The following is a 27828-nucleotide window of genomic DNA, read 5'->3' on the forward strand; positions in this document are numbered from 1 at the left end:
TTTAAATTTAAAATCTTTTACATGCATTATGGAATTCATTTTAGTTATAAGGACATGTTAATATTTTTTTTTTCAATTTGATTTATAAAAAAATTCAAAATCAAATATATGAGATAAATTCATATTTTGATAGATGTGAAAATATTTGACTTAAATTTTAAATTATAACTATTTCTAACGGACTAGATTATGTTGAAATCTTTTTTTAATCTGTATTTCATATCTATTCTAATTTTGTGTTTTGAGATAAGAGAGAAGAAAATTCAACTGCCTACGTACGTAACATAAAATATAATCTAAATCAAAGTTAAATTAAAAAAAAGTAAAGTTATCAAATTACATACATGGAGGATTATTATTATTATTATTATTATTTGGGGGGAGGGGGGGAGGGAGGATATTTAGACAATTTTACGAATATAATGAAAAAAAATCATAATACACATGTCTATTTGTAAAAATTTGCACAAAAAAATGAAAGGATAGTAGAATAAAAATTCTAATTATTTTTGACAATTTAAAATCGTTAAATTGTCAAAATATAAAAAATATGAAACATAAATTCTTTTTGCAATTATAAGATTATTTTTACTAATATATATGAGATTTTGAAAGCGAATGCGTGGGTGGGTGGGTGGGTGATAGAGACTATTAACAATCCACCACATTTATTGTGAATAATATTATAAATAAAAATATGAAACATAAATTTTGTTTGCAATTAAATAATTATTTTTGGTATAAATTTAATTATCAATGGGGAAATTGAGTGTGAGGAAAGGAATAGATCCGGATAGAGGCATGAGGGGAAAGGGGTAGAAAAACATTTATATTAAAGAAAATAAAAATAAATAATGGGGGATGAAGGAAGGCGGATAGGAAAAGATTTTATTTTTTTCTTATTTTATTGAGAAATAAGATGCTAAACGTTTTTTTTAAAGATAATATAATTTAACAAGTTTGAATGAGACATTTCAATATGAAATATTAAAAATATTACTTGAATATATTCGCGCATCGCGCAAGTATGTATACTAATTTTTTAAAAAAAAACTATATTATAAAACAGTAAGACAATATATTTTTTTATCAAGAAAAAATAAGAGAAATTTCTTGACCATAAATAACTTTCTTTTTATATGATAAAGTACTGCTATACATTCAATATTCGCTTATTCGACTGATTATTCAAAAAAGAAATGCTCATTATTAAACTAAAAAATATACAAACCAACAACCTAAGTTTCACTTATTACAAAAAAAATAATTTTTCCAAACATATTATAAAAATCTCATTTTTCTCTAAAAATACATATACCTAGCTTTCTATGTATATGTCGGCCTGTTATGTATATATCAATCTTGTCACACTTGTTATGTATATGAATCGATCTTATTATATATTATGTAGACATTGTCATATACAAAGGTTTCTATGTATATTAGAGGTACATGACTCGTGTCAGCACTGACCCAAAATTAAGATTATTTGATTATATATGATAAATTAAATTGATGTCGATTTCAATTATGAATTATAAAACATGAATGAATAAAATGTATTAACTACTTAATAATATTTTTTAAGGGGCCAAATTATTTCACAAGATAATTATATATAACTTACTCATATATAAATAACAAAATTAAATGTATTTTAAAGTTTAGATCTTTAATTATATGATTGAAATTTGCCACATTAAATATAAAATATTAGATTAAAATTAATACATAAGACTTGACACTCGTATAAAATAGAGACTAATTGTTGAAAAGATAAAGGGTTATCTTTTCATTGCATATTACATCACATATGAATTGTAATTAATAACTCAAAATTGCATCGTATTAGTCGACATAAACATCCTTTGCTTTCATTTTTCCTCCTCTTTTATTTGTCAACTTGTTTTTTAAAGTTAAATTAAATTAATATTTTAAATTTAAAGTGTGTTGAAAAATATTTTTAAAAAGAGAGAGAAATTATAAGTTAACATCTGTCATATTAATTTAAGATATTTGATTTTGAGAATATGGTAAAATATACTTATAAAATATACTTCTGTAAATTTTTTATCAAACTTTTCTTTTGTATATATTCCTTCCATGGAAACGTAGGAGTCGTTTCTTAGTGTGTATAAATTTTCTTTTTGAATAGAATATATTAGTCATGTTTGTATTAGTAATGCTTCTATTAGTAAATACTGGCATTATTTATGTTAACATTAGTTCTTATAAATTGTTTAATGTGGTGCATTAGAATTTGCCTTTTCAATTGTGATATATTTAAATAAAAGTTTTCTTTTTAAAAGAAGAATTGCATATACATTTCATGATTCATTCGAGATCTAGCACGGGTTCAATATATTAATTTTTATCTCAATTTATGTGACACAGATAAAATTTAGATAATCAATCATACTTTTAATAGGTATTTAGATAATTTAATTTGTTAACTATTGTAATTTAAAATATTTTTTATATAATTTTTAAATAATATATATTATTTTTTTGTCCAAACTTCTATGGCACTGATAGTCAATCATATTTTAAAAATAATTTAAGTTTTTAATTATTGTGATTTATAATACTTTTTTTCTATTCCAATTTAAGTGAAACTAATAAATTTCGAGAGTCAATCAAATATTTTATATTTAAAAAAATTTTTAAGCTTTAAATTTATAGTATTTTTACATTTTTTTTGAAATATATAACATATAAAATTATTTTTAGATATTTAAAATTGTTAAATACTGTAACTTATAAAAAAAAATTATGTAATTTTTGAATAATATATGTTACTCTTTTTGTCCAAAGTTTTATTTCTCGATAGTCAATTATATTTTTAAAATAAATTTTTAATTATTGAGATTTATAATATTTTTTCTATTCAAATTTAAGTGGCACAATGCTTAGATGTCTATAATAATTAATTATGGGTGATATAATAAAATCATGATTGGAGCAACGAAGTATAAATATCTTAAATGACTTACAACAACTAATTAGAAGTGACATAACAAAATTATTATAAAAATTACTGGTGAAATTTTTTTAAGTGGACCTCATATATGAGGTTAAGTTAATTTAAAACATCAAGAGTTAATTTATCATTTTTATATCTATTTTACCTTTTTTACTAATTATTATTAATTTTTTAATACTTCAATGATTTATAATAAGTAATTAGGGTAATATTTAGTAAAATTATGATAGAAGCAGTTAAAATAGACATGTTATAAATATTTATTTTATTTTTAATTAAATATTATTAATTTTTAATACATAAATGACTATAATAATTAATTAAAGGTGGTATAGTAAAATCACAGTTGAAACAGACATGTTATAAATGCTTATTTTATATTTTTAATTATATGTTGTTAATTTTTTAATATATAAATAACATATAATAATTAATTAGGTGTGATATAGTAAATTACAGTTGAAGCAGACATGTCATAAATGTCTATTTTATTTTTTAATTAAATATTATTAATTTTTTAATATATAAATAACTTATAATAATTAATTAGGAATGATATAATAATTAATTAGGGGTGATATGGTACAATTACGGTTGAAGCAGACATATCATAAATATCTTTTTATTTTTAATTAAATATTATTAATTTTTTAATATATAAATAACTTATAATAATCAACTAGGTGTGATATAATAATTAATTAAGGGTGATATAGTACAATTACGATTGAAGCAGACATGTTATAAATATTTATTTTATTTTTTTATTAAATATTATTAATTTTTAATATATAAGTAACTTATAATAATTAATTATGTGTGATGTAATAATTAATTAGGAATGATATAGTATAATTATGGTTGAAGCAGACATGTTATAAATATTTATTTTATTTTAATTAAATATTATTAATTTTTAATATATAATTAACTTATAATAATTAGTTGAGAGTGATATAGTTACGAAGCAAGCATAACCAGTCAAAACCACTTATCTTTCACGTATTCAAACGAACATTTTATATTATATTATTATATGGAAGAAATGAGAATAGATAATCATCTCTGGGCCCCATCATATTCAATAGGAATAGCATCCATGGCAGAGTGATAATTTATTGAAATGACATGAGTTGTAATTTATTAAAAAAAGGTGGACTTTCTTTAACTTTGTTGCTATGGTCCAACTAATAAAGAACAAACACATAATATATATTTGCCCAAGATTACACCGGAAGATGGCTTAAGTCTATTATACCCTTAAACATGTTATTCAATGCCTAGAAACTGTCATGTCGAAACCCACACTTCTATAATATAGAAAAGAAATGTCAGTTATGATATGTATATGAATTGATAGAGAGTAAAGTAATTAAGTAAGTAAGAGATAGTGTAAATAATTCTAATAAGGTTGAAATTTATATTATTTTTACTATTAAAAAAAAAATTTGTATGATACAAATTCAAAATATCTAATTAAAAGATTTTGAAAGGTGAAATCCCTACAGTTTTAACATCATTATTTATTTTTCGTTTGCTTTAATATAATAATATGTGGTATTTTTTTATGTAAGATTAATTTTTATAAAATCTAATTTTAAATATAATATTCGATAATATTCAATTCCTATGGTGTTAAACTTCATATATATTTGAAGTTTGATTTTATCAAAAGCGTAATTGTAGACATTATATGTCTAAAGTCGTGACATGTGAAAAAATTTAATGACTATATAACTTTAATTTGTCAATAAAGACAGATGGATCACATGCATAAACCCTAGATATAAAGGACATTAGTTTGTCCCCACCACATGATTATGACTTTAATTACGAGTCTTTCAATATTAATTTCCCCTTCGAGGGGTTACTACGTGTTTCGAAGAGGAATATATATTTATATTTTAGTATTAGTTGTCTAGATAAATTAAGTTGATTAACTGAAAATGACAACCTAAAAAGCGGTATCTAATTGTTTCTTCAAAAAAGTATTGATTGTTTTATTTGGTGTGATAATTAGGTGGCATACTCTTTTTTTCTTTTCTCAAGTTACAAGTTATGGAATTTGTTTTAAATAGTAGTTCTCAAAGTTTCTTTTTTTTTTTTTTTTCTTAATTTTTGTTATCTTTCATTATGGGGTTTTCTTCGGTAGCACGTAAGTTACAATAATTAAGACGAATTAATGTACAGTAAAGTTTTTTTTGGGAATATTTTGATCTTGCCAGTTGCATTAGTGTACAAGTGTCCAAGCAAAAAATGATTAATTAAAGAATTGACAATTCAATGTACTGATCATGTTACATTAATATACTATGTGCGAAACACGGAAAAGAATTAGATCACAGGATTAAAAACAAACTGAAATAACTAATAGAGCAGACAATTTACTAATCCGTGAAAAAATAAATGAAACTTCATTCCAGCTTTAGCGAATAAAGTTATTCGATAGTAGCTATGATGGTCGAAAATATATAGTACATGAAAACGGTTGAGGTACGCGCCAAGATGAATAAATAGATAAAAATTAAAGCACGTAAAGTAGTAGTCTCTTCAAAAAAAGTGTCATTGTTACAATAAAATTAAATAATGCATTTCCTTGAAGATTGAGTTATTTACTTAAAGAATTAGAAATCAATTCCTACTAAATACATTTTCCCTTCTTTATAATGATACACTTATATTCTAGAAATTATAAATATATGCATAATTAAATTAACTCGGAAATCATAATTATAATGAAATACTCCATCTATTTACTTTATTTGTCCACTCTCAACTTATGCTTATACTTGAGAAATGATTTTTGAATAATTAAGTAATGTTGAGGTACAATAAGAAAAAAATAATTATTTTTCATTTTTTAAAAATTGAAACGCATAAAAGTAAACTAAGGGAGTAATAATAACAACGGCAATAAGGATGGTGACCTATATATTGAGCAACAACGTGAGCTCAATACCATGAAGTCTCGCGATATTTCTAACAAGAATATAGATGAAATTGATCCAGACACGATGATTATAAAAGTAATAATAACAAGCTTTGATATGTTACTTACCAAAAGAGCAGAACTTCTCTTCTCTTCTTCCTCCTCCAACTTTCAGAAAACTGCTACAATAATATAAAACTGCAAATTATATATTGAAACCTTTCACTTCCAGTCCAAATCCCTGCTATCTGAACAGAACTTATTGCGTACATCCACAATTATCATCGATGACCCTTTTATATATTCTATTAATACAATTAAAAAATATATCTTACCTTTTTATATAGTAATATTGTTTTATGCTTCACTAGAAAGAAAAGAATTTAACGAATGTGCCAAATGTTCACATTCTGTAATCACTAGATGCAGGCCTTTTTATAATAGTAGTAAATTGATATTCCCCCGCCTTACTTTTTCTTTTATTTAGTATTATTACAGAAAGCTAAGACTCACTATGAAAACGTATTTGTTATATATATATATATATATACCAAAGCAAGAGAAAAATCCAATTGGTCAAATTTTTAGAAAAATTAGACACTTAAGGTGGGGTTGGATTATGGGTGAAATATATTCTGCAAATTATTTTTTTCAATCTTCGATTGGTCAAACTTTTAGAAATATCAAGTTCCTGTACCATGCAGAAAATGTCCTTTTTAATGAAATTAGGTAGTACAGAAAACAAATTTTATAAAAGAAATTTCAGATTCATGATTCTATTGTTTTAAACACTTCATCCCCTCCCCCTCGGTCCTCCCCCACTCCAATCCACGTGGTTTGAGGATTTCATCCTAAAATCTTTTGATATATTATATAATTTTAATTTCTTTCATACGTTTATTTTTTTATATATTAAATTTTTAAATAAAAATTCTGACTTCGGCATATTTCCATTATCCTTCTCCATAGTATTGATTTAAAATTATTATATGTAAATATTTTAAGAATAACAACGTGAAGAAAATATTTTGGATGAAAACATTTTTCTTCATCCCAGTCACATTAGCTTACTTTGATGTAAATTACTGGGAAAGAGGGGTATGAATATTGGGAGGTGTAAGCTGAGTCATGAACAGCTGATGACACGTTGAGCGCCTATCAAGGAGTACGAATGCCAGCAGACCAAATTTACACAGCAAGTCTCTCTACGTTGCCGACTAACAACTCATAAACACGAATTGTGGTGGAGTAGTAGTACTCTTTTATTATTAATCAGATATTTTAAGTTTGAATCTTTTTAAATATAAAATTATTTTTATTAGGCGAACAAAGTACCTTCAATGTCGACTTTTTAATACAAATTTAAATTTTATTAAATTTCAATATAAATTTCAAACACCGAGCAAATAAATAAAAAAGAACAACAACTCCCTTTCGCTTTAGTCTGGCACCAAATACAAGCAATTAAGCAAGAACAAAAAAGGGAAAGCGGACTTCCTCTATCTCCTGCTGTTTTTCCTGCTATTTAGGACACGTTTGGTAGGATGTATTATTTAAAATAGTTTATATATTAAAATTTAATTCAATTTAATAGATCGTTTGGTTGCACAACTTAATTTAATCCCTTCTCATCTATGGATAACTAATACATCATATGGTGTAATATCTTATACCTTGGAAATCATGGGATTACTTATCCATGGTATAATGATACATGAATAAGTGAATTAAATGACTTAACTACCCCTCAATTCTTTTTATTAAATTTTTTCTTTTTGTTCCATTTTAAATCTAATCACTAAAAATTTGATTGTTATGTTACAATAATTTGCAACCTCTTTTTTCTTTGTGTATGCTGATCAAGTGCTTAAATATCATTTTCTTCCTTATATTGGTTGATAGCGTCGAATGAGAACTACATTTATGCTATTCTATAATTGTTTAATTTACAAATGGATTTATTTATATAGAAAAGATTATTGTCAAACAAATATATAATTTGAAAATCTAAAACTATATTATCAACGATCCGTGATGTTCTTATATAATGTGCTTTTGTATTTTTAAAAATTATTTCTGTATAATATGACAATTATTTGTTGTTTTGAATTTTTCTTGATCAAATAGACTCAATTTTTTTTTGAAAAAAAATAAATGCTTAACTAAGCAAAATAAAAATTATTATTCATATTTTAACTTTTCTATAAGATCATGCAAAGGGTGAGTAATTTGACTGGTTAAATGAAGTAGAAAATTCCAAAAAAAATTACGGCTATAGTTATAAAAGAAATTTGGTAGAGTTTTAAATCCAAACACAATACATAATATATCTATGTTTTAATATAAATCCCTACATTGCTAATCCCTATATTGTTAATCCATGGATAACATCTCTTTGTACCAAACGATCCCTTAGTGTCTTCGATATCTCTAGCGTGGGCGGCAAGGCATCACGAAGTTCGGAAAACGAAGGACTATTATTATGACTTATGAGTAAGTTATATATTTGATCAATTGTTAAGAAATAACTAGATTTATTAGTTAAGTATATAAAAAGTATATAATTGTTGGTTTTATGGATGGTTATTCATGTTAAATTTTCATTTTTAAGGAGAAATTTCAAAAATATACTACCCAACAAAAAAATATTACGTCATGTAGTATACCCCGTAAAATATTGTATTCGGAGAAAATCAGTATACTGTCAACCTTATATTCTAACTAAGAATAAAGGGTAATAAGCATGCCTGCTGTGTTTGTTTGTGCTGACCGCTTCATCTATTTCAATCATAATTTAATTATATTAATTTTAATTAATTATTACATGTCAACTTTGCATTTCTAATTTCTAACTAATAATAAAGGGCAGTAAGTAGGCATGTTTTTGACATATTTCAATCGTAATTTTATTATATTATTCCTAATTAATTATTACAAATTATCTAAATATTAAAAAATTAATAATATTTAATAAAAAAGATAATTTGGATATAAAATAATAAATTAACTCTTGATGTTTTAAATTAACTTGATGTCTTATATGAGACCCATTTAATTTTTTTTCACAAGTATTTTTTATAGTAATTTTGTTATATCACTTTTAATTAATTGTTATAAGTCATTTAAGACTTCGTTATTTCAATCGTGATTTTATTATATCACCCCTAATTAATTTTTATGGTCATCTAAGCATTAAAAAATAAATAATATTTCACAAAAAAAAATACACACAAAATGATATGTCAACATAAAACATTTGGTTGACTATCGAAATTATATTAGTGTTATAGAAATTACGATGGGACAGGGGAAGACATAAAGTAACATATATTATTTAAAGATAAGAAAACACGTAAACTGGGATGGAGATAGTGTTAATATTTTATTAAAAAATTATTAAAAAATATGCTAAAAACATTATAAATTACATAATTAAAAACTTAAGAATATAAAAGATATAAATTATTCGATTGACTCTCGAAATTATATCAGTGTCACGTAAATTGGAATATAAGAAAAAATATTTTAAATCACAATAATTAAAAATTTAAATTATTTTAATAATTAACTATCTAAATTATATTTGTGTCACATAAATTGAGAAAAAAAAATAACATCTCAGTATCTAGTAAATTATATAATAGTATATATCAAAATGTGTTTACATATAAATATGGCTAAATTATTATAATAGTATATTATTTTTCACACTAAAATATACAGTATAAATATTTTTTCCCAATAAACATAAGTTTAATTTTTCCTTACAATCAGTTTAAATCGAGAAACGAACAATCTATTTAATGGTAATAAATCTATTACATGATTATTCAAGCTAAAAGAATTGTTATTTAATAAGGTCGAAGTAAATTTCATAAATTATCATAATTTCGTTGCATCAAAACCAGATAATTATCTATATCTATATACATTATAAAGCAGAGAACGAAGCATCAGGAGAAGCCAGATAATTATCTATATCTATATACATTATAAAGCAGAGAACGAAGCATCAGGAGAAGCCGAGTGACAGCATAAGAATAAGCCGCTTGACAGATTTTAGGACAAAACTTATAATATTATAATAAAACATTTGAAATTATTTGAATTTAGAAATATAAAGCTTTTAGAAAGAAAAAAAAATCATTAGTTTAAAAATAAAAATTCATAATTGAAGAGTCTAAATAAACTCTAAATATTTTATAATGATAATAATCTATAAATAAATAATATTAGTAGTAATAATAGTAGTACATACGTGTGATAGTGGTAGTCAGTGGCAGAACCAAGATTTTTGTTAGAGGTTCAGAAGTAAACATAAGAACTAATCGAAAGGAGTTCAATCTCTATTGTATATACATACAAAATAATTTTAACGGTGTATAAATAGTAAAAAAATTACCGAAGAAGATTCGGATGAACCCCCTCGACCAAGTGTAGCTCAGCCCCTAGTGGTATAGTATACTAATAATAAAAAAATAATATAAAATATAATAATATTAGTAGTAATAATAGTAGCACATACGTGTGATGGTGGTAGTATCCTAATAATAATAAAATATAATAATAATAATAATAATAATAATAATAATATAAATAAATAACTAAATAGTATATTTAGGTATTAAAAAATTAAACTTATGTTAGACATTATAAGATAAGTATGTACTATATTTGAAAAATTATGGATAAGGAAGAATAATAATTCATCTTCTTTTAATAAATAGATATTATATTTGAACTTGAATATAAATTTGAATTTGAATTTAAATGAAATTTAAATTGAAGTAGAGTTCTATTTTCTTAATATCTCTTTTATATTTATATAATCAATAGTAGTGGTAGAAACAATAACCACGACATTTAAAATTGATGTCCTTCAAGGGGAACTAACTTTCAGTGCTTTGCTACTATTGGTGATGGATCGATAGTTGTTGGTTCACATGATGGCAAGATTAGGTTGTACTCAAGCAGTATCATGAGACAGACTAAAACTGCTTTTTCAGGGCTTGGTTCTCCTATCACTCATATCGATGTTACCTATGATGGGAAGTAGATATTAGGGACAACTGATACTTATTTGATATTGATATGCACCTTATTTGTTGACAAGAACGGAAGTACTAAAATTGATTTTGCTGACTGCATGGGGAATAAGATTTCGACTCCAAGATTGTTAAATCTAAACCCTTTTGATTCACATATGGCTGGAGCTAACAAGTTTCTCAATGCTCAATTTTTATGGGTATGATTCTTCTTTTTTTTTTGCGCTTCTCGTTTTTACTTTTCAGTAGTATATTTGACTATCATGCCTATTTATTTTTCTTTATGCATAATAATTTTGCATAGTCAATTCCTTATGATATATGTTAAAAGGAAAGGATTTGACATTGAGGTGTCGTGTTTGTGACACATATATTAAGTGTCCATGTCTTCATTTTTGCTTAAATAGGAATATGACAACCATAAATTTCTAGATGTCAATAGCTATTGAATGTGGTATAGTTTGTAACTCTAGAGTGACTTCTACTCTTTCACAAACTTATCTCTCTAAAAATTTAAGTTATATAATATATTTTTAAAAAATTTATTTAAATATTAAATTAAAGATAAGACTATAATAATAATACGAAGAAGAATAGGAGTAATAATAATAATAATATTAATAATAATAATAAATTATAGTTTTAAGGAAACGTGCAAAAAAAATTGGGCCATTATAGTTTTGTGTTAATAATAACTTTACCATTGAATCTTTTAAAAAATACGTGCAAAAAAAGGTTAAACTATCAAAAGATAATTAGATCAATAAATTGTTAGTTTTAAATTAAAAAATTACAAAATAAAACTACATATTAGAAACAGTTAGTTATCACATTAGAGAGTTTTAATTGGACTCTTATCAAGTTTTGAATTAAAAAATTAAGTGTTTGAATTTGAAATACATTATCGTTTTAATAAAAAGATTTTCATTATCTTAAAAATAGAAACCCATAATTGAAAGGAAAGAAAATAAAATAAAATAAAAATGTGCCAAAAAAGAAGAAGATAAACTATCAAAAGATAATTAAGACTAATAAATTATTGATTTTGAATTAAAAATAATTATAAAATAAAATTATTTATTAGAAATGGTTAGTTATCACATTAGAGAGTTCTAATTGGACTCTTATCAAGTTTTGAATTGAAAAACTAAATAGTTGAATTTGAAGTCATTATCTTTTAAAGAAAAAGATTTTCATTATCTTAAAAATAGAAACTCATAATTGGAGAGTTCTAATAGATATTTGTTATTTCAAACTAGTCTATTTAAAATTCAAATGTAATAAAATATAGTTAAATATAATTTTATATTTCATAAATTTATCTATATCAAATATAATGATAAATGTATTATTATTATTATTATTACTATTATTTATAGATATAAATAATATATATTTGTGTGTGTATCTAAAATTTATCCTTACTCGCGATTATTTTAATATTGTAAATATAAATTAAAATTTAATAAATAAATTTAACATATATATCTACTTGAAATACCTTTATATATCTAAGTTGTCAATTTATTTTTATAAAAACAAAAAATAACAAACAAACAAAATAAAAAAGAAAGGAAAGAAAAGAAAATAAAATTAAAAAAGTGCCAAAAAAAAGAAGATAAACTATAAAAAGATAATTAAGACTATTAAATTATTAATTTTAAATTAAACATAATTATAAAATAAAATTACTTATTAAAAATGGTTAGTTAGCACATTAGAGAGTTCTAATTGGACTCTTATCAAGTTTTGAATTGAAAAATTAAGTATTTGAAGTCATTATCCTTAAATAAATTTTTTTCATTATCTTAAAAATAGAAACTCATAACTTATCTATTTAAAATTTAAATGATATAAAATATAGTTAAATATAATCTTATATTTCACAAGCTTATCTAAATCAGATATAATGATAAATATATTATTATTATTATTATTGTTGTTGTTGTTGTTGTTGTTATTATTATTATTATTATTATCGTTATTAACTAAAATTTTGATAAATAGTAACTAAAATTCTGATGATAATGAATTAAAGGGATATCAAAATATAAAAATTTAAGTAACTTAAATTTTAAATTAGCATTGTATGTTTTGAAATAAGCAAGAATATAAATATCAAAATATACAAAAGAAAACAATTAAATGCAGTAGAAAAAAAATATAAAGATGGGGAGTGGGGGTAGGGTGAGGGTAATATTTTGAACTAATTTTGAGAATATAATTTAGTAACTAGATTATATATATATTACTATCTATAAATTTTAAATTGAAAAGATGTGAATAATAAAATAAAAATAAAAAAATAAAAAAAGTCACAATTAAACCAAAATTAATATATCTATTTCATAATTAATCAAAAGGACACTTAATAACTACATTATGCCATGTGATAAGTTATTAAAAATTAATATTAACGAGTTAATAATAAATTTAAAAATTGAGCAATATTATAAATAAAATATAAAATATAAAAGTTTTCAATATTTTGTGATTCATTGTCACGATGTGTATAATTTTGACTATGAAATAGTGGGGAGGGGGGAGAGGAAATGATTTGGAGTTGGGGTTTATTTCATTAAGGAATAATATGATAATTAAATTTTGTTTAAGGTAATATGGTTTAACATGCTCGAACATCACAATCCGAAAAAATTAGAAATAATATTTTTAACCGCACGTCGCGCGGGTATATAAAATATTTAGGTATGTCATTATTTTAAAATTTAATGACATGTATAACATTTTTATCTCATTTTTCATCATTTTTTTTATTCCAAGAGAATAACAGATTTATTAAAATTCAAATCATAATATTCATGGTAGCTCAATAATAAAATTAATTGTTGTATTAATTTTAGTTTGAATTGATAACTATTTTTTTATTTATTTAAGTGGAATTTTATAAAATCAGTTATTTAGGCACTTACTTTAACAATGCTATCTTAAGTAGAAAGACAACTTCATGGAGCATTATTACTATAAAATAAAATATTTTTTGGGAAGATTAACAAAAAAAAATTACAGGTATTTAGATATTTCAATTGATTTAGTCTTTTCTTGATTTTACCTAAAAATCTACATCTCTATTTGTTTATTTTCTAATTGATTTTGTGTAGTATAAAAAATAAAACTAAAAAATTTAAAAAACTAATGAAATAACTTTTAGTAAATGCAATTGAATCATAATCACTGAATGTCAAATTAAAATCTAAAAAAATACATTTAATGATGTAACTTAGAGTTTAATTAAATATAATGTACAGAGGTTATATAAGAAAATTCTGTTTCTTAGAATAAAATTCATGATTTTACTTTCTACTTTAAAATTCATATTAAAAAAAATTCACGTACATTATAAAATTCATTTTAATTATAAGGACATGTTAATATTTTTTTTAATTTGATTTTTAAAAAAGTAGATATTTTTTATATCAAATATATGAGATAAATTCATATTTTGATAGACGTGAAAATGTTTGACTTAAACTTTAAATTATAACCATTTATAACATACTAGATTATTTTGAAATCTTCTTCTAATCTATATTTCATATATTTTGTTATGCATAACAAAATTTATCTATTTTAATTTTATATTTTGAGATAAGAAAGACGAAAACTAATTCAAGGTCAAATTAGAAAAAAATAAAGTAATCAAATTACAATAAAGAAATATACATGAAGGATTGGTTTGGAGGGGGAGGGGGGGGGGGTGAAGGAAATTTAAATAATTTTGAGAATATAGTGAGAAAATCATAGTACACATATTATTATTTATAAAATTTTCAACAGAAGAGATGAAGGGACAATAGAATAAAAATTCAAATTGCTTTTGATAATCTAAAATCTTTAAATTGTCAAAATATAATTCAAAATATGCTACATAAACACTTTTTTACAATTACATTATTATTTTTGCTAATATATAGTTGATTTTGAAGGGACGGGGGCGGGGTAGAGGTTATTAACAGTCCACTATCTTATTAACAATCCACTATCTTTAAATTGTGAATAATATTATTAAAATATATGAAACATAATTTTTGTTTACAATTAGATGATTGTTTTTCGGGATAGATTTGATTACCAGTGGGGGATTGGGTGTGAAAGGAATGGATGTGGGTGGAGGCATGAGAGGAAAGCGATAGAAAAATATTTATATTAAAAAAATGAAAAAAATGATTGAGGAATGGGAGAAGTGGATGGAAAAAAATATTATTTTACTTTCTCATTTTATCGAGAAATAAGATGATAAGTGATTTTTCTTAAGATAATATAATTTACAAATTCGAACGAGACATTTCAATATGAAACGATCATAAATATTACTTAAATATTATCTGCGCATCGCGCGGGTATGTATACTAGTATATTATAAAGTAGAGGACGAAGCATAAGAGGAAGCCACGTGGCAAGCTGTTGTTAAGCCACGTGGCAATTCTTAGGACAAAATTATTAAGTGTTATAATAAAAAATTTGTTATAAAGAATATTAAAAATTTGAATTTGAAAATAAAAGAGGGGAAAAAAGGAGTCCTAACTAAGCTCTAAAATTGAATTTGAAATATATTATTCTTCTTTAAAAAAATATTATCCTCATTTTAAAAAAAAATTATTATATTAATAATAGAAGCATGCTTAAAGAATTCTAATAGACTTTTACTATTTTAAACTTATCTCTTTTTAAATTTAAATTCTAAATTATAAAAAACTATTTAAATATAATTTAATTACTTATTAATAAAAGATAAAAATGTGATTAAAATAATAATAATAATAATTAGTAGTATAGTGATAGGAGCAGTTGTGTTAGTACGTATAAGTAGGATAAAAAGAATAATAATAATAATAATAATAATAATAATAATAATAATAATAATAATAATTATTATTATTATTATTATTATTATTATTATTATTAGAATTTTTTTTATATTTTTTAAATTAAAGATGGGCTCCAGGCCTTTTTATTTAAAAAGTCCAAAAATTAAAATCTATTACTAAATCGAGTCTAAGGTGAATAGGTGATCAGTCCAAAAGATAAAAAGAAAATTAAACAATTAAATCAAATTTGAAAGTGGAAATAATAATAATAATAATAATAATAATAATAATAATAATAATAATAATAATTAAAACACTATTAAAAATACGTTAAAATATTGTAGAAGCACTATTATGAATTTTTAAAACAAATAATTAAATATAAGAACAAGTTTGAGCTTTAAAAAACATTAAGCAATTTGATAAGTTAATAAAAGTCAACATTAACAATCGAATAATATTTGATAGTGAATAATGAAATAAAGAAAATTGTTGATTATTTTTATTTTTGATAATTACATGATTCATTATTTATTTTCTTTTGATATGATTTGATTATGAGATTGTCTGGAGCAGAGGTTGAGAGGGTTGAAGACGAGTGGAGATGGCGCGGCAGAGCGATGGAGACGAATGGAAAGTACATAGTTCAACTAAATTAATTGAACTATGTAATTTTATGAATTATTTATTATAAAAATTATTCAATATATTAATGTGATACAATAAAGAATAATTTATTATTTCCAACTATAAAATAACATTTTTAATAATTTATTTTTTGAAAAATATTCCGCGCATAGAGCGGCTACCTATACTAGTGTTTTCTAATAGGACAATCTCAAAACTTTTATCTCACTAACATTAACATCACAATTACAGATAATTCAGCCTTCCACCATGTGTAAGTTTTACTTAATATGTTAATTATTTTTAAAAATATTTTTATCTAACAAATACATAATGTATATATAATACATAATTAAAGTATATTACACATGACCGAAATATGCAACAATAAAAGTTTTTCTAAAATATTTGAAAAAAGAAAAGACAAACAAACCGAATCCATAATACTTCAAGTCAAACATGTCCTTTAGTATTATTTATTTGTATTTATTCTTTTTTTTTATGGTAAATATTTATATTTATTCATTCATTCATCCGTAAGCCGTAATTCTTGAAATGTTTTTTCGTTTAAAAGGTAAAGTCACTTTCTATTTTGTACTTTTCTTTGAACTTTGACTTTATATTGCATCTTTCCACAATAACTAATGACTTTTTGTGTCCAATTTGGAATATTTTTTTTTGGTGAAAATTTGGATTCATTTCAACTGGTATCTCATCAAATATATTTACATTTCACTAAATAAATATTAAACAACTTTATTTATTACCAAACTTAATTAAGTAAGAAATGTTAAATTTTGTGTGATCTCTTAATATAATTTATGTAATAATATAGTTAACTACTGGGCGAATTTTAAAAGTTGAGTTAAACTTAATATTCATATTTTTAACATCAGAAAAAAACTCATCTTAATTCATGTTTACTAATATTGCATCTTCATATTAAATTATTTACGTTTTAAATATGCATTGTGAGCGCCAAATATCTTCTTGAAGAGTTTCATGAAATGGACATACAGTTTCATTAAATGATCTTAGATAATCCTCTTCTTATAAGTTAACTTTTAAGGTTGAATTAAATCCAACATCCAATACTTTATAGAAAAAAATATTTATAATCAGCGAAATCTTATAATTTCATCTCACTTTATTAACCAGTAGTTACTTCTACATCTTCTCATCATCTTCTTATCTTCTCTCATGTATCCACTAATTAATACTTTCCTCCAACTAGTCAGTTTTCAACCAATTATAATATGCAGTCACTTTTTTTTTTTTTTGATAGAAGCCTATAGATGTTTCTTACTTTATTGCGTCTTATAAGATAAGCAACCCAAAATATCCATTTAACAATTGGTGTGCTTTATCCTTTTTTTTACTTCACTTGCTTAAGTTGAATAGAAACTATCTAATAATAACTAAAGTATATTGTTATTTGATCTTAATTTATGTGATATATTTTTTTTTTATTTTAACTTTAAAGTTCTTATGTTGTCCGCAATTTCATTAAGGTATCCAAATAGTGATGGAGTTAATGATGTCAAAATATAAAAAAGCAGATATATGAAAGATAATGAGAATCAACATAATGTATTTATATATAAACATAAAATTTTAATCTAGCTAAAATACTGTAATTTTTCAATGGAAAGGGTGTCAATTGCCACCTCACCACATAAGATGATTTTTTCACAAGAATTTCAAATACAAGTTCAACTAACTTATGAAATCTCAAAATAAAGTTTCAAGAACTTCAAATACAAGTTCAAACGGTTGAAGAACTATCAATATTGAAGTTTAAACTATTTTCTTGAAAAATAGTAAAATCAACTTTAGAAAGAGATGAAAACAGAAAGAATCAAGTCCACCGAATTCACAATGTGTTTTTAAGAAATGTATTTCCTTCAAGTACCCGAGGTTAATGAAATGTATCCTTCTAGAATAAATGATTCACTCCATCAAACAATGGTACCTCAAATATGCCGAACAACGAACTCACTCAACAGTTTGTTAATCACACTAGAGTTTTTAAGAAGAAGAAGATGATTTTTCACTTCAAAATTTCGTACTAAAACTTGAGAAAAAATAGACATTTATACAGAGACCTAAAATTTAAAGGTTGTGGGTTCCCACCTTATAATTCTTTACCGCTAGATCAATAACACACTTTGTTTGTGGGTTCCTAACTTATAATTCTTATATATTTACTAGCTTTTTCAATATAAATTCAAGAATCATACGAAAGTTACTGGGTTCCCGAGAACCCCCACCGAATACTCTACATCCGTCCTTGTATTTATAGCCACAAAGAATTGCTTCAAAAAAGAAACAATGTTCATGAAAAAGTTGCAACTTTTTAAAAAAATTAGGATGACCTGGGAATCCCACTTGTGCCCCCAGATGGGGACCTGCGTCCAGAGGTGGCATTTTTCTCAAAACCAGAAACTTCCAACTCAGCCTGCGCTGGCCACCTTCCCGCACAAGTTATAATTTTGTTCCAAAACAGTACCTTGAAGGTCACGTTCCTTCGAGGTATGACATGCATCCGCACATATCATATGCATCCGCACATATCATATGCATCCGCAATTAAGAAAATTGTTTCAAACAGATTTTCGAATTTAAAAACTTACCAATTCTTAAGTTTCAAATGAACTTTCTCCAAAAAAGCAATCTCTCTTAATTATTTTTCAAAAACAAATTCAAGCCAAGTATGCGACAATGACACTAGACTTGTCTAGTTCTTGCATCACTAACCACATAAAAGAACATTTTTTTTTTTAATCAATGTGGGAGAACTTTACTTATTTAAAGTGAAAATACCGTCCACTTTTCCCTCTATTTGTTATCTCTATTTTCTATTTACATTTACAATAACCCATCAAATTCTGCCACTATATCAAAATATATAAGTTTTAAAATAAAACGTACACATTTTTAAATTTTACATTAATCAAACACTTTCATATGAATTAAGACAAATTATATATTGTTGTTATAACCTTTGACTCTTCTAACCTGTAAATCATGACCAGAACAGTACCTTTCGTCATTGTACAGGCAGAAGAGACTAATATTATAATGGAAGTTTTATTCTGTGGGCTAAGATGCATCCAACAGAAAACATGAAGGAAAAAGACAGACGTGCATGCACTTTGAGAATTATACATTTATCTAGGACTTAAATTAATTAAGATCGATATTTCATTATCTTACATTTTGGGCGGTGGATATTGTTCTGATTGTCTGTACTTGGAGTCTTGGACCACAAATTGAAAACCTCAAAATCTAGTTTAACCCAATAATTAGAGTGCTTGGAGTGCCATTTGGCTTTTGATTTGTAAATCAAAAACCATAAGTTAGGATTTTATATTTATGATCATTGGCTTATTTTATTATTTTGACTTAAAATTAAGTATTTATAAATATTTTTTTTATTTTATTCAAATATTATAAATGTACTTAAAAACTACTTTAATTTAAAAACATCTAAAATAAGTTAATCTAAACAGTAATCTATAAGAAAAAAAAAAACTTTGGTCCTTTTATTTTTAAGAGAATCGTTGAGTATTTCACCGCTCAAATTTCAACATCTAGTGTGTGTGTTTTGTACGAAAGAAAATGTTTTTTAGAAAAATAAGTGAGTTTATTTTATTATTGTGTTTTATTAGTAGATAATATATATTAAAATAATTTTTATATAATCTAGATAAATATTATATTATAGAGTGGGGGACTGTATGTGGTGATGGGGATGAAGGGGTGGGTGCTATGAGGGAGGGAGGATACAACTAACATAGAATATCACTTGAAAAGTTATTTTTTTTAGAAAAATATATTTAAATTTTTTTAACTAATCGAACATAAAAAAAGATTGAAAAGTATTTTCCTTTATGCCAAAGACCTCTGTCGTTTGATTGAAAAAATGTTATCTCAGGATTAATTATTTCACTATGTATATGTGATAACTTATCTCATCACTATAGTGTAGATGGTGGGATAAATAATCTTGGGACAAACTAATACCTCACATCAAACATGGGATAAAATAGTCCTTAATTTTATCCCAAAACTATTTATCCCTTATACCTCACACCAAATGACCCCTAGTATCAAAGTGAATTTTTCAGTGTCTGTCGAATTATGATGGAAGGTGTTCAATTCGAGCAAATTTTTCCATTAATGCTCAATTTTGAAGGACAAGAGAAGTATACCAAATTATTGAATATATTAATTGATAATAAATGGGTCTTTTTCACTTACAATGAATGTAAATCAGATTAGCTATTATAGCAATGAAAACATTGAGATGGAAAAATATTGCTTACTAAATTGATGAAATTGTTATGGTAGGTGGTACAACCAAAAGTTATGTAAGTTTGACAAGGAGGCAAACAAAGGTTATGAACACTAAGGGCCCATTTGATACAAGCCAGGGATGAAGGATAATTAACTTCGATATTAATTTTATGATGAGTTTATCTCATACTTGTTTGAGATAAAATACATGAGATAATCATATTAGAAATTCTAATTTTGAAATTATAATGTTATACTAATCCACCCTGAGGGTGAAATACGAAGACAGATTATTATAGTCCAGCTAGGACGTGGTCCCTTATTGATACAAGATTAATGGGCTCCACTCCTTTGGGATCGATGCTTCAAGGATCACATCTATGAATCCAAGATTTAGTTATTTTAGGGGAACAAATACGTGTGTGGATGATAGCTTGGAGCGCGGGAGAAGCTACATTTGATGATGTCATCCACGGGAGCATTGAGCCACGACGTGTTTGGAAGATAGCGTGGGCTTCGAGAGAGCATGGATGCCCATGACATTATTTTGGGCTTTGGGTCACTTTTGGGCCCAATAGCTTTTAGGGTCACTTTTGGGCCCATTGTGTAATAAAGATCCATGGCCTATAAATAGCTAGTTTGCCTTCATTTTAAGGAGGTTTTAGATGACATATTTGTAGCCTCTTTTGAGAGCCTCTTTCAAGGTGGAATCTTTGTGTTGATGATTTGCTTAGAAATAAAGATTGCTTGGGGGTTCCAGTTCCATTGAGGTCACGTAAAAGATAGGTTTAGGTTGTGTGTGATATTAAAGGTCCAAAAGTGGAATAAGCTTTTGGATTGTTAATATTACATCTTCATTTGTCTATCTATCTATCTTTACTTTCTTGTAATCGTTTGTCTGTATCTAGTGTAATCCATTTGTGTTCTTGTTTTGTAACCGTGTGTTGTTGTTATTGCATTTTGTTCATCAAGTGTTGTTATTTTTTTTAGTGTGTTTTACTCTTGATGTCATTTACTTTCTTGTTCTTCTTGTGAATCCGAGAGAGGTCATCAAAGGGGGTCCTCGGTTCTTCAAATCGTTGACTATTTTGGTGTATGTTTTTGTGTCTTTATTGTCGATCTTGTATCATTTGGTATCAAAGACGAGCTTGATTTCGTTCCTACGAAGTCAATCTTGGATTTTTTATCTTGAAAATTGCAACAAAAAAAAGAAGTGTCAAAATTGAAAATTTCAAAAAAAAAAAAACTATTCCCGTTTTTGACCCTAGGTCAAAATTTGAGATTTGATTTTGTTGTTTTCTTGTATTTTTAGTGTTAGATTATTGTTCTCTAACACTGTAGGAGTCTAGGGTTCGAATTTGAGCTAAATCGGAGTTGATTTGAGTGTTCTACCCTTGATGTGGGCTTAAACTTGAAGAAAGAGAGGTGGGTTCGAGATCTGGAATTTTGGTTGAGAAATTGAACAAATTGATGTTTGGAATGTGTTTAGAAGGTTGAGAATAGCCTTGGATCAAAATTTCATCGCATTCCGATAATCTGTTCAAGAGTTAGAGATTTTCGAAGTTCTTGGTGTTCTTGAGAAGATTCAAACCTTCATCTTGAATTCTTTTCAAAACGTGGTGTTTGATCCTCAAAATTGAAGAAAAAGTTATGTTGATTGCCTAATTTATAAGTACTATGGCTTTGGGAGATGAGATCCAACCTATCTCAAAAAAAGCGATAATGAAAGCTCTCATGGATTGGCGATAAGAATTGAATAGTTGGAAGAAGGATGGGTCACGTTTGGAAGGAAACGAGGAAAAGGTGACATGTCTTACTACCCAAAACTCACCAAATGTACCCCAACCACCACAATTCCACCAACAAACACCTCATTACCAAAGACCACATCCGATTTCACTTTAAGAACATGTTCCCACTACAAACAAAGTTCCCGACGACATTGTTCATCCAACCCAAATCCAAATTGAGAAAATCAATTCTAACATGGAACCTTTGTCACTCGCTAACCATGATGCTAACATTTTACCTAGCATTGCTCCTTCATTTGTGCAGGTTTATGAACAAATAATATCAAAGGATGATGCAAGGAGAATGCCATATGAAAATGAGTTTGAAAGCCTAACGGAGTTCTTACCAAAGAATTCCAAACTTGAAAGATGCAACGACAAGTTGATAAAAGAGTTGGATTCGAGGACGAATCCTCTCCAAGAAAGGGAGGATGATACAAGATCAATGGGCTCCACTCCTTTGGAATGGATGCTTCAAGGATCACATCTATGGATCCAAGATTTAGTTATTTTAAGGGAAGAAATACGTGTGTGGATGATAGCTTGGAGCGCGGTAGAAGCTACATTTGATGATGTCATCCACGGAGCATTGAACCACGACGTGTTTGGAAGATAGCGTGGACTTTGAGAGAGCATGGACGTCTATGACATTATTTTGGGCTTTGGATCACTTTTGAGCCCAATAGCTTTTAGGGTCACTTTTGGGCCCATTGTGTAATAAAGACCCCTGACCTATAAATAGTTAGTTTTCCTTCATTTTAAGGAGATTTTAGATGACATATTTGTAGCCACTTTGAAGGTGGAATCCTTGGGTAAGGTGGAGTCCTTGTGTTGATGATTTGCTTAGAAACGAAGATTGCTTGGGGGTTCCGGTTCCCTTAAGGTCACGTAAGAGATAGATTTAGATTGTGTTTGAGATTAAAGGTCCAAAAGTGGAATAAGCTTTTGGATTGTTAATATTACATCTTCATTTGTCTATCCATCTATCTTTACTTTCTTGTAATCGTTTGTCTATATCTAGTGTAATCCATTTGTGTTCTTGTTTTGTAACCGTGTGTTGTTGTTATTGCATCTTGTTCATCAAGTGTTGTTATTATTTTTAGTATGTTTTACTCTTGATGTCATTTCCTTTCTTGTTCTTCTTGTGAATCCGAGAGAGGTCATCAAAGGGGGTCCTCGATTCTTCAAATCGTTGACTATTTTGGTGTATGTTTTTGTGTCTTTTTTGTCGATCTTGTATCACTTATCTTCTAGTTTGTGTTGACTTTGTTATTGTAATTGTATGACTGTAGGACTCTAAGCTAAATGCTCTATATATTCATTTGTGTCATGTATCAACATATTTGAGAAAAGGTTTTATATGGTGTCAGAGCGCTATGAAGTTAAAACAACCCCAACAAAATCATGCATAACTTCTGCAGCAATAGCACGCATCTCTTTTCCTAGGTCGAGAACATTTGTCGCTACATAATTCATTTTCTACTACCCCATCTTCTCCAAACCTTACCTATCAACTGCTTGTGATATTTACATTCTCCAATTTCTTATTGTGGAAGACACAATTTCTCCATATAGTTAGGGGTTGTGGTCTTAGATATCATATTGAAAGTGATGGTGATTCCAGAAAAGCTTCTAGACAATCAATTCAATCCAGTGTATAATTTATGGGTAAGAGAAGATCAACTTGTCTTGAGTTGGATTGTTGCTTCAGCTTCTGAATCCATATTACCTCAACTAATTGGTGCTGAAATTGCTCGCAAAGCATAAGCTGGTCAAAGCCACAAATTCGTGAGTTAAAATCTCAGTTGCATAATTTACAGAGAGAGAATACAAGTATTGAGTCTTGTAAAAGCGAAGGAAATTTCGAACAAGTTGACTCCTTTACAACATCTAGTTTTTAATGATGATTTGGTCAAATTGTTCTTATTAGATTAAGATCAACTTATCATCCTTTCACAAGATTGCTAGAATCAAATCAAGAGGAGATTTCTTTTGACGCTTTGTGTGGGAAAGATAATTAAAAAGAGATAAAGTTCTTATTATTGTTGCATCGACAGAACAATTCACTCAAAGTTCATTCGCTCTAAATCGTAACCGTGAGAGAGAAGAAAGAGGTAATCGAGGTCGTGGATTAGAACTATCAAAATGAGCTTACACGTGAGGCCGACCCAACTCAACCCTTTAATTAAGTGGGATTGGGTTATATTTTTTTATCCCTTTTAGAAATGAGACTTATAAGCCTAGGCCCACTTGATCCGTAGGTCTCCGGGGCCTAGCTCGTCGGCCTTAGTGGCCAATCCGTAGGCTGCGATGTTAAAAATAATTATAAAATATTTTAAGTTAGTCTTTTATTTGTTGAAGTTTTATGATTGCCAAGTGTTAATAAACCATAAAATCAACAAAAAATTCAAGTATCCAACTCTAAGGCCCAAGCCCCAAGCCCAACCCAACTTATCTCTCAACAGACTTAGAAAACGTTGAACGTACTACGTACATTAGAGAATTAGGACTAGGGTTTACATCATTTCTTTTCTTTGAGTTTTTTGAGTTTTTATAGTTGTGACCTGCGACTGTGATGCTTTTGAGTAAAAAAATTGAGTTCGTTTATATTTCTCCAAATAGATACAGGTAAGCATATGAAAAAATTATCCTCCCTCTCTCCTAGTTAATCACTAATTTTTTGAATTTTGAAAGTTTCATGACATTTGTCGATTTTAGAATCTAATATTGACACTGAACTGACCTCTCCAACGATCTACTCCTGATGGTTGTCGGTATCATGAATTGACCTCTCCGAACTCAAATTTGATTAATTTGGATACTGACGATTTAAGTAACGACGATTTGAGAGTTTTGACTTTGATCTTTTTTCTTCATGTGGTAGCATTTTTGAAATTTTATCGATATCATCGAAATCCTTACAGGTTGGTACCATAAATAATGAAATTATTGAGAAAAAATTAATGCTACTTTCAACTATGAGATGGTACCGACTTTATGTACTAGTCGACTGCATTCTGAACTTAATTATCTGTTACTTTTTTTTTTCATTTCTTTTGTGATCGTATTTAATATCATATGAATGGGGGTGAATCTATAAAACTTCTCTCAATGGAATTGATATACGTTTTTATGTTTCATTTTTGTGTTCAGAAACTATACTTTTAAAATTCAAATTGAAAATTTTAACTTTTTTAGTTTTTTGAAGTCTGAAATCATCTTTTGACATGTTCATCTTATTACAAAAAAATCAATGCGGAATAATGGTAATGAAAATATTGCACATGAGAATAGTGTAGCGGTGAATGAATCTGAAGAACCCGTGCAGAAGAAAATGAGGCAGTTAAAATTATATATTTGGACATATATCAGAAAAATTGGTAGAGGTAAAGATAGAGTAGAAAGGACATTATGCAGAGATTGTAAGGAAGTATATGAGGTTGGTTCTACTCTGAGATTAATGATAAAAATTATGAAACATCACATTTAAAATAACACATATTAAATGTAAAATGATCAAATACCATTATTAGGTTAGATGCATATGGATCAACAAGGTAACATACAGTCGAAAAAAAGAGATCATTGGCTTCTCGTGAAAAACTTGTTGAAGCTATTATTGAGCAAAATTTATCGTATTCTTTTGTTGACTATAAAAAAAATTAGAGCCTAGATAGATTATGTAAATTCAGAAGTAATAGTACCATCAAGAAAATACTTCTATTGTGGATATCAAAAAGTGCATTTCAAAAAGAAAGATAAGTTAAGACAAGTCTTGACTAAGATTCCTAATCGAATTTGCTTAGCTTTTAATTGCAGGACAACAAGTACATCCGATAATATCTTTGCTTAACTGCTCAATATGTTGATTATAACTGAAAGTTAGTTTGTAAATTTTAAACTTTTGTCGTATGATTCTTCCTCATACTTGAGTTGAATAGGTTATAATCATATATGACTATTTGAAGGAATAGGGCATTGATAGAAAGCTGTTCTTTATCATTTCGGATAATGCCATTAATAATGATACCCTGCAAATTATTTTAAAAGAATATATTGATTTGCAAAGGAGTTTATTATGTTATGGTGGGTTTTTTCATGTGTGTAGTTTTGCTCTTATTCTTAATTTGATTGTCCAAGAAGGTTTAAAAGCAGCTACTGATGCCTTATTTAGAATCAGAGAAAGTGTGAAGTATGTAAAAAGATCTGATGGTAGAATGAAAAAATTTGAACAATGAACTAAGTAAGTGGGGATTAGTATAAATTTGAATTTACGTTTGAATGTGACAACTAGATGAAATTCAACGTACTTGATGCTTGAGAGTGCACAACCATATGAAAAAGCTTTTCCTAGTCTACATTTGATTGACAAATATTACTCTTTTTGTCCTACATTTGATCATTGGAGAGGGACAGAAAAATATTTGAATTCTTGAAATCTTTTTATGAAATAGCTAACTTGATTTCTTGTTCAAGTTTTCCAACTTTCAACTTGTACTTTATACAAATTTTAAAAATTGAGTGCTTTCTGAAGGAGAATTCCAGTAATTCTGATGAAGTTATTAAGAAAATGGCTTAAAGAATGTTCAAAAAATTTCGAAAATACTGGAATAGGTTTAGTTTAGTACTCTCATTTGAAGTTATTCTTGATCCTCACTTCAAGATGCAACTTTTAGAATTTTATTTTTCAAAGATGGATGCTTTTCGATAAAAAAAAAGTTGCAGCTATTGAGAAAAAATTTCGCACACTCTATGAACAATATGAAAATAATCAAATTGAAAAAACTGTTACTGTTTAATGTAATTCAATTGAAGAAGAAAGTCAATCCAAACAAAAAAAGTTCACTTTATTTGTGGTAAATATCAATTTTTTTTTTATCTATTCTTCTACTTTCCTTTCTTCAGATTTGTGGCACGTTGTGTTTGACATTATTGATGATAGTTAATTTATAATTAATGAAATTACAGTCATGGATTTGTGGTACATATCTTAACTCTTACATGACTTATATTACAGAATAATTAATTTTACTATTCTGTTTTTTGTATAGTCAATTTGTTTGTGGTTATTTTGATGCAAGATTCTTTGTTCAATAAAAATACTATTAAACAATAGCTAAGTTACTAAGTGGCAACTGACAACTTGCAAAGGGCACTTAACAGACTGTAACACTAACGCTAGTTCTGTTTTTCAGACTGTTACACCAACGCTAACTTATAGAGGACTACAATGATAGCACTAGAAAAAAGCACCGAGCTACTTAGTTTTGTTTATTATAGTTATTATGTTTACAGTTATATCATAGAATGGACTTATTACATTAATCTA

The 27828-nt window shown here is 26.4% G+C and overlaps 1 protein-coding gene across 7 annotated transcripts in view; it reads right to left on the bottom strand.

The window, feature by feature from the left end:
* The window catches only part of LOC107877781 (calcium-transporting ATPase 10, plasma membrane-type), a 62561-nt gene that overhangs the window by 24362 nt on the left and 10371 nt on the right, over positions 1 to 27828 (bottom strand). For 4 of the 7 annotated variants that reach the window (XR_007042694.1, XR_007042695.1, XM_047393473.1 and 1 more), the window contains exons 3-4: positions 24229 to 24267; positions 6042 to 6094 (exon numbers count right to left, since the gene is read on the bottom strand). Coding sequence is in view for 3 of the 7 variants with exons in the window: in XM_047393473.1 (XP_047249429.1) it covers positions 6042 to 6094; positions 24229 to 24264 (89 nt within the window). In the remaining 4 variants the exon portion in view is untranslated. Of the gene's footprint in view, positions 1 to 6041; positions 6183 to 24228; positions 24268 to 27828 lie in introns of those variants that run through there. The other 3 variants (XM_047393474.1, XM_016724499.2, XM_016724496.2) reach the window with 3 other exon arrangements.

Source organism: Capsicum annuum, chromosome 7 (genome assembly GCF_002878395.1).
Source record: "Capsicum annuum cultivar UCD-10X-F1 chromosome 7, UCD10Xv1.1, whole genome shotgun sequence".
NCBI classification, from domain to species: domain Eukaryota; kingdom Viridiplantae; phylum Streptophyta; class Magnoliopsida; order Solanales; family Solanaceae; genus Capsicum; species Capsicum annuum.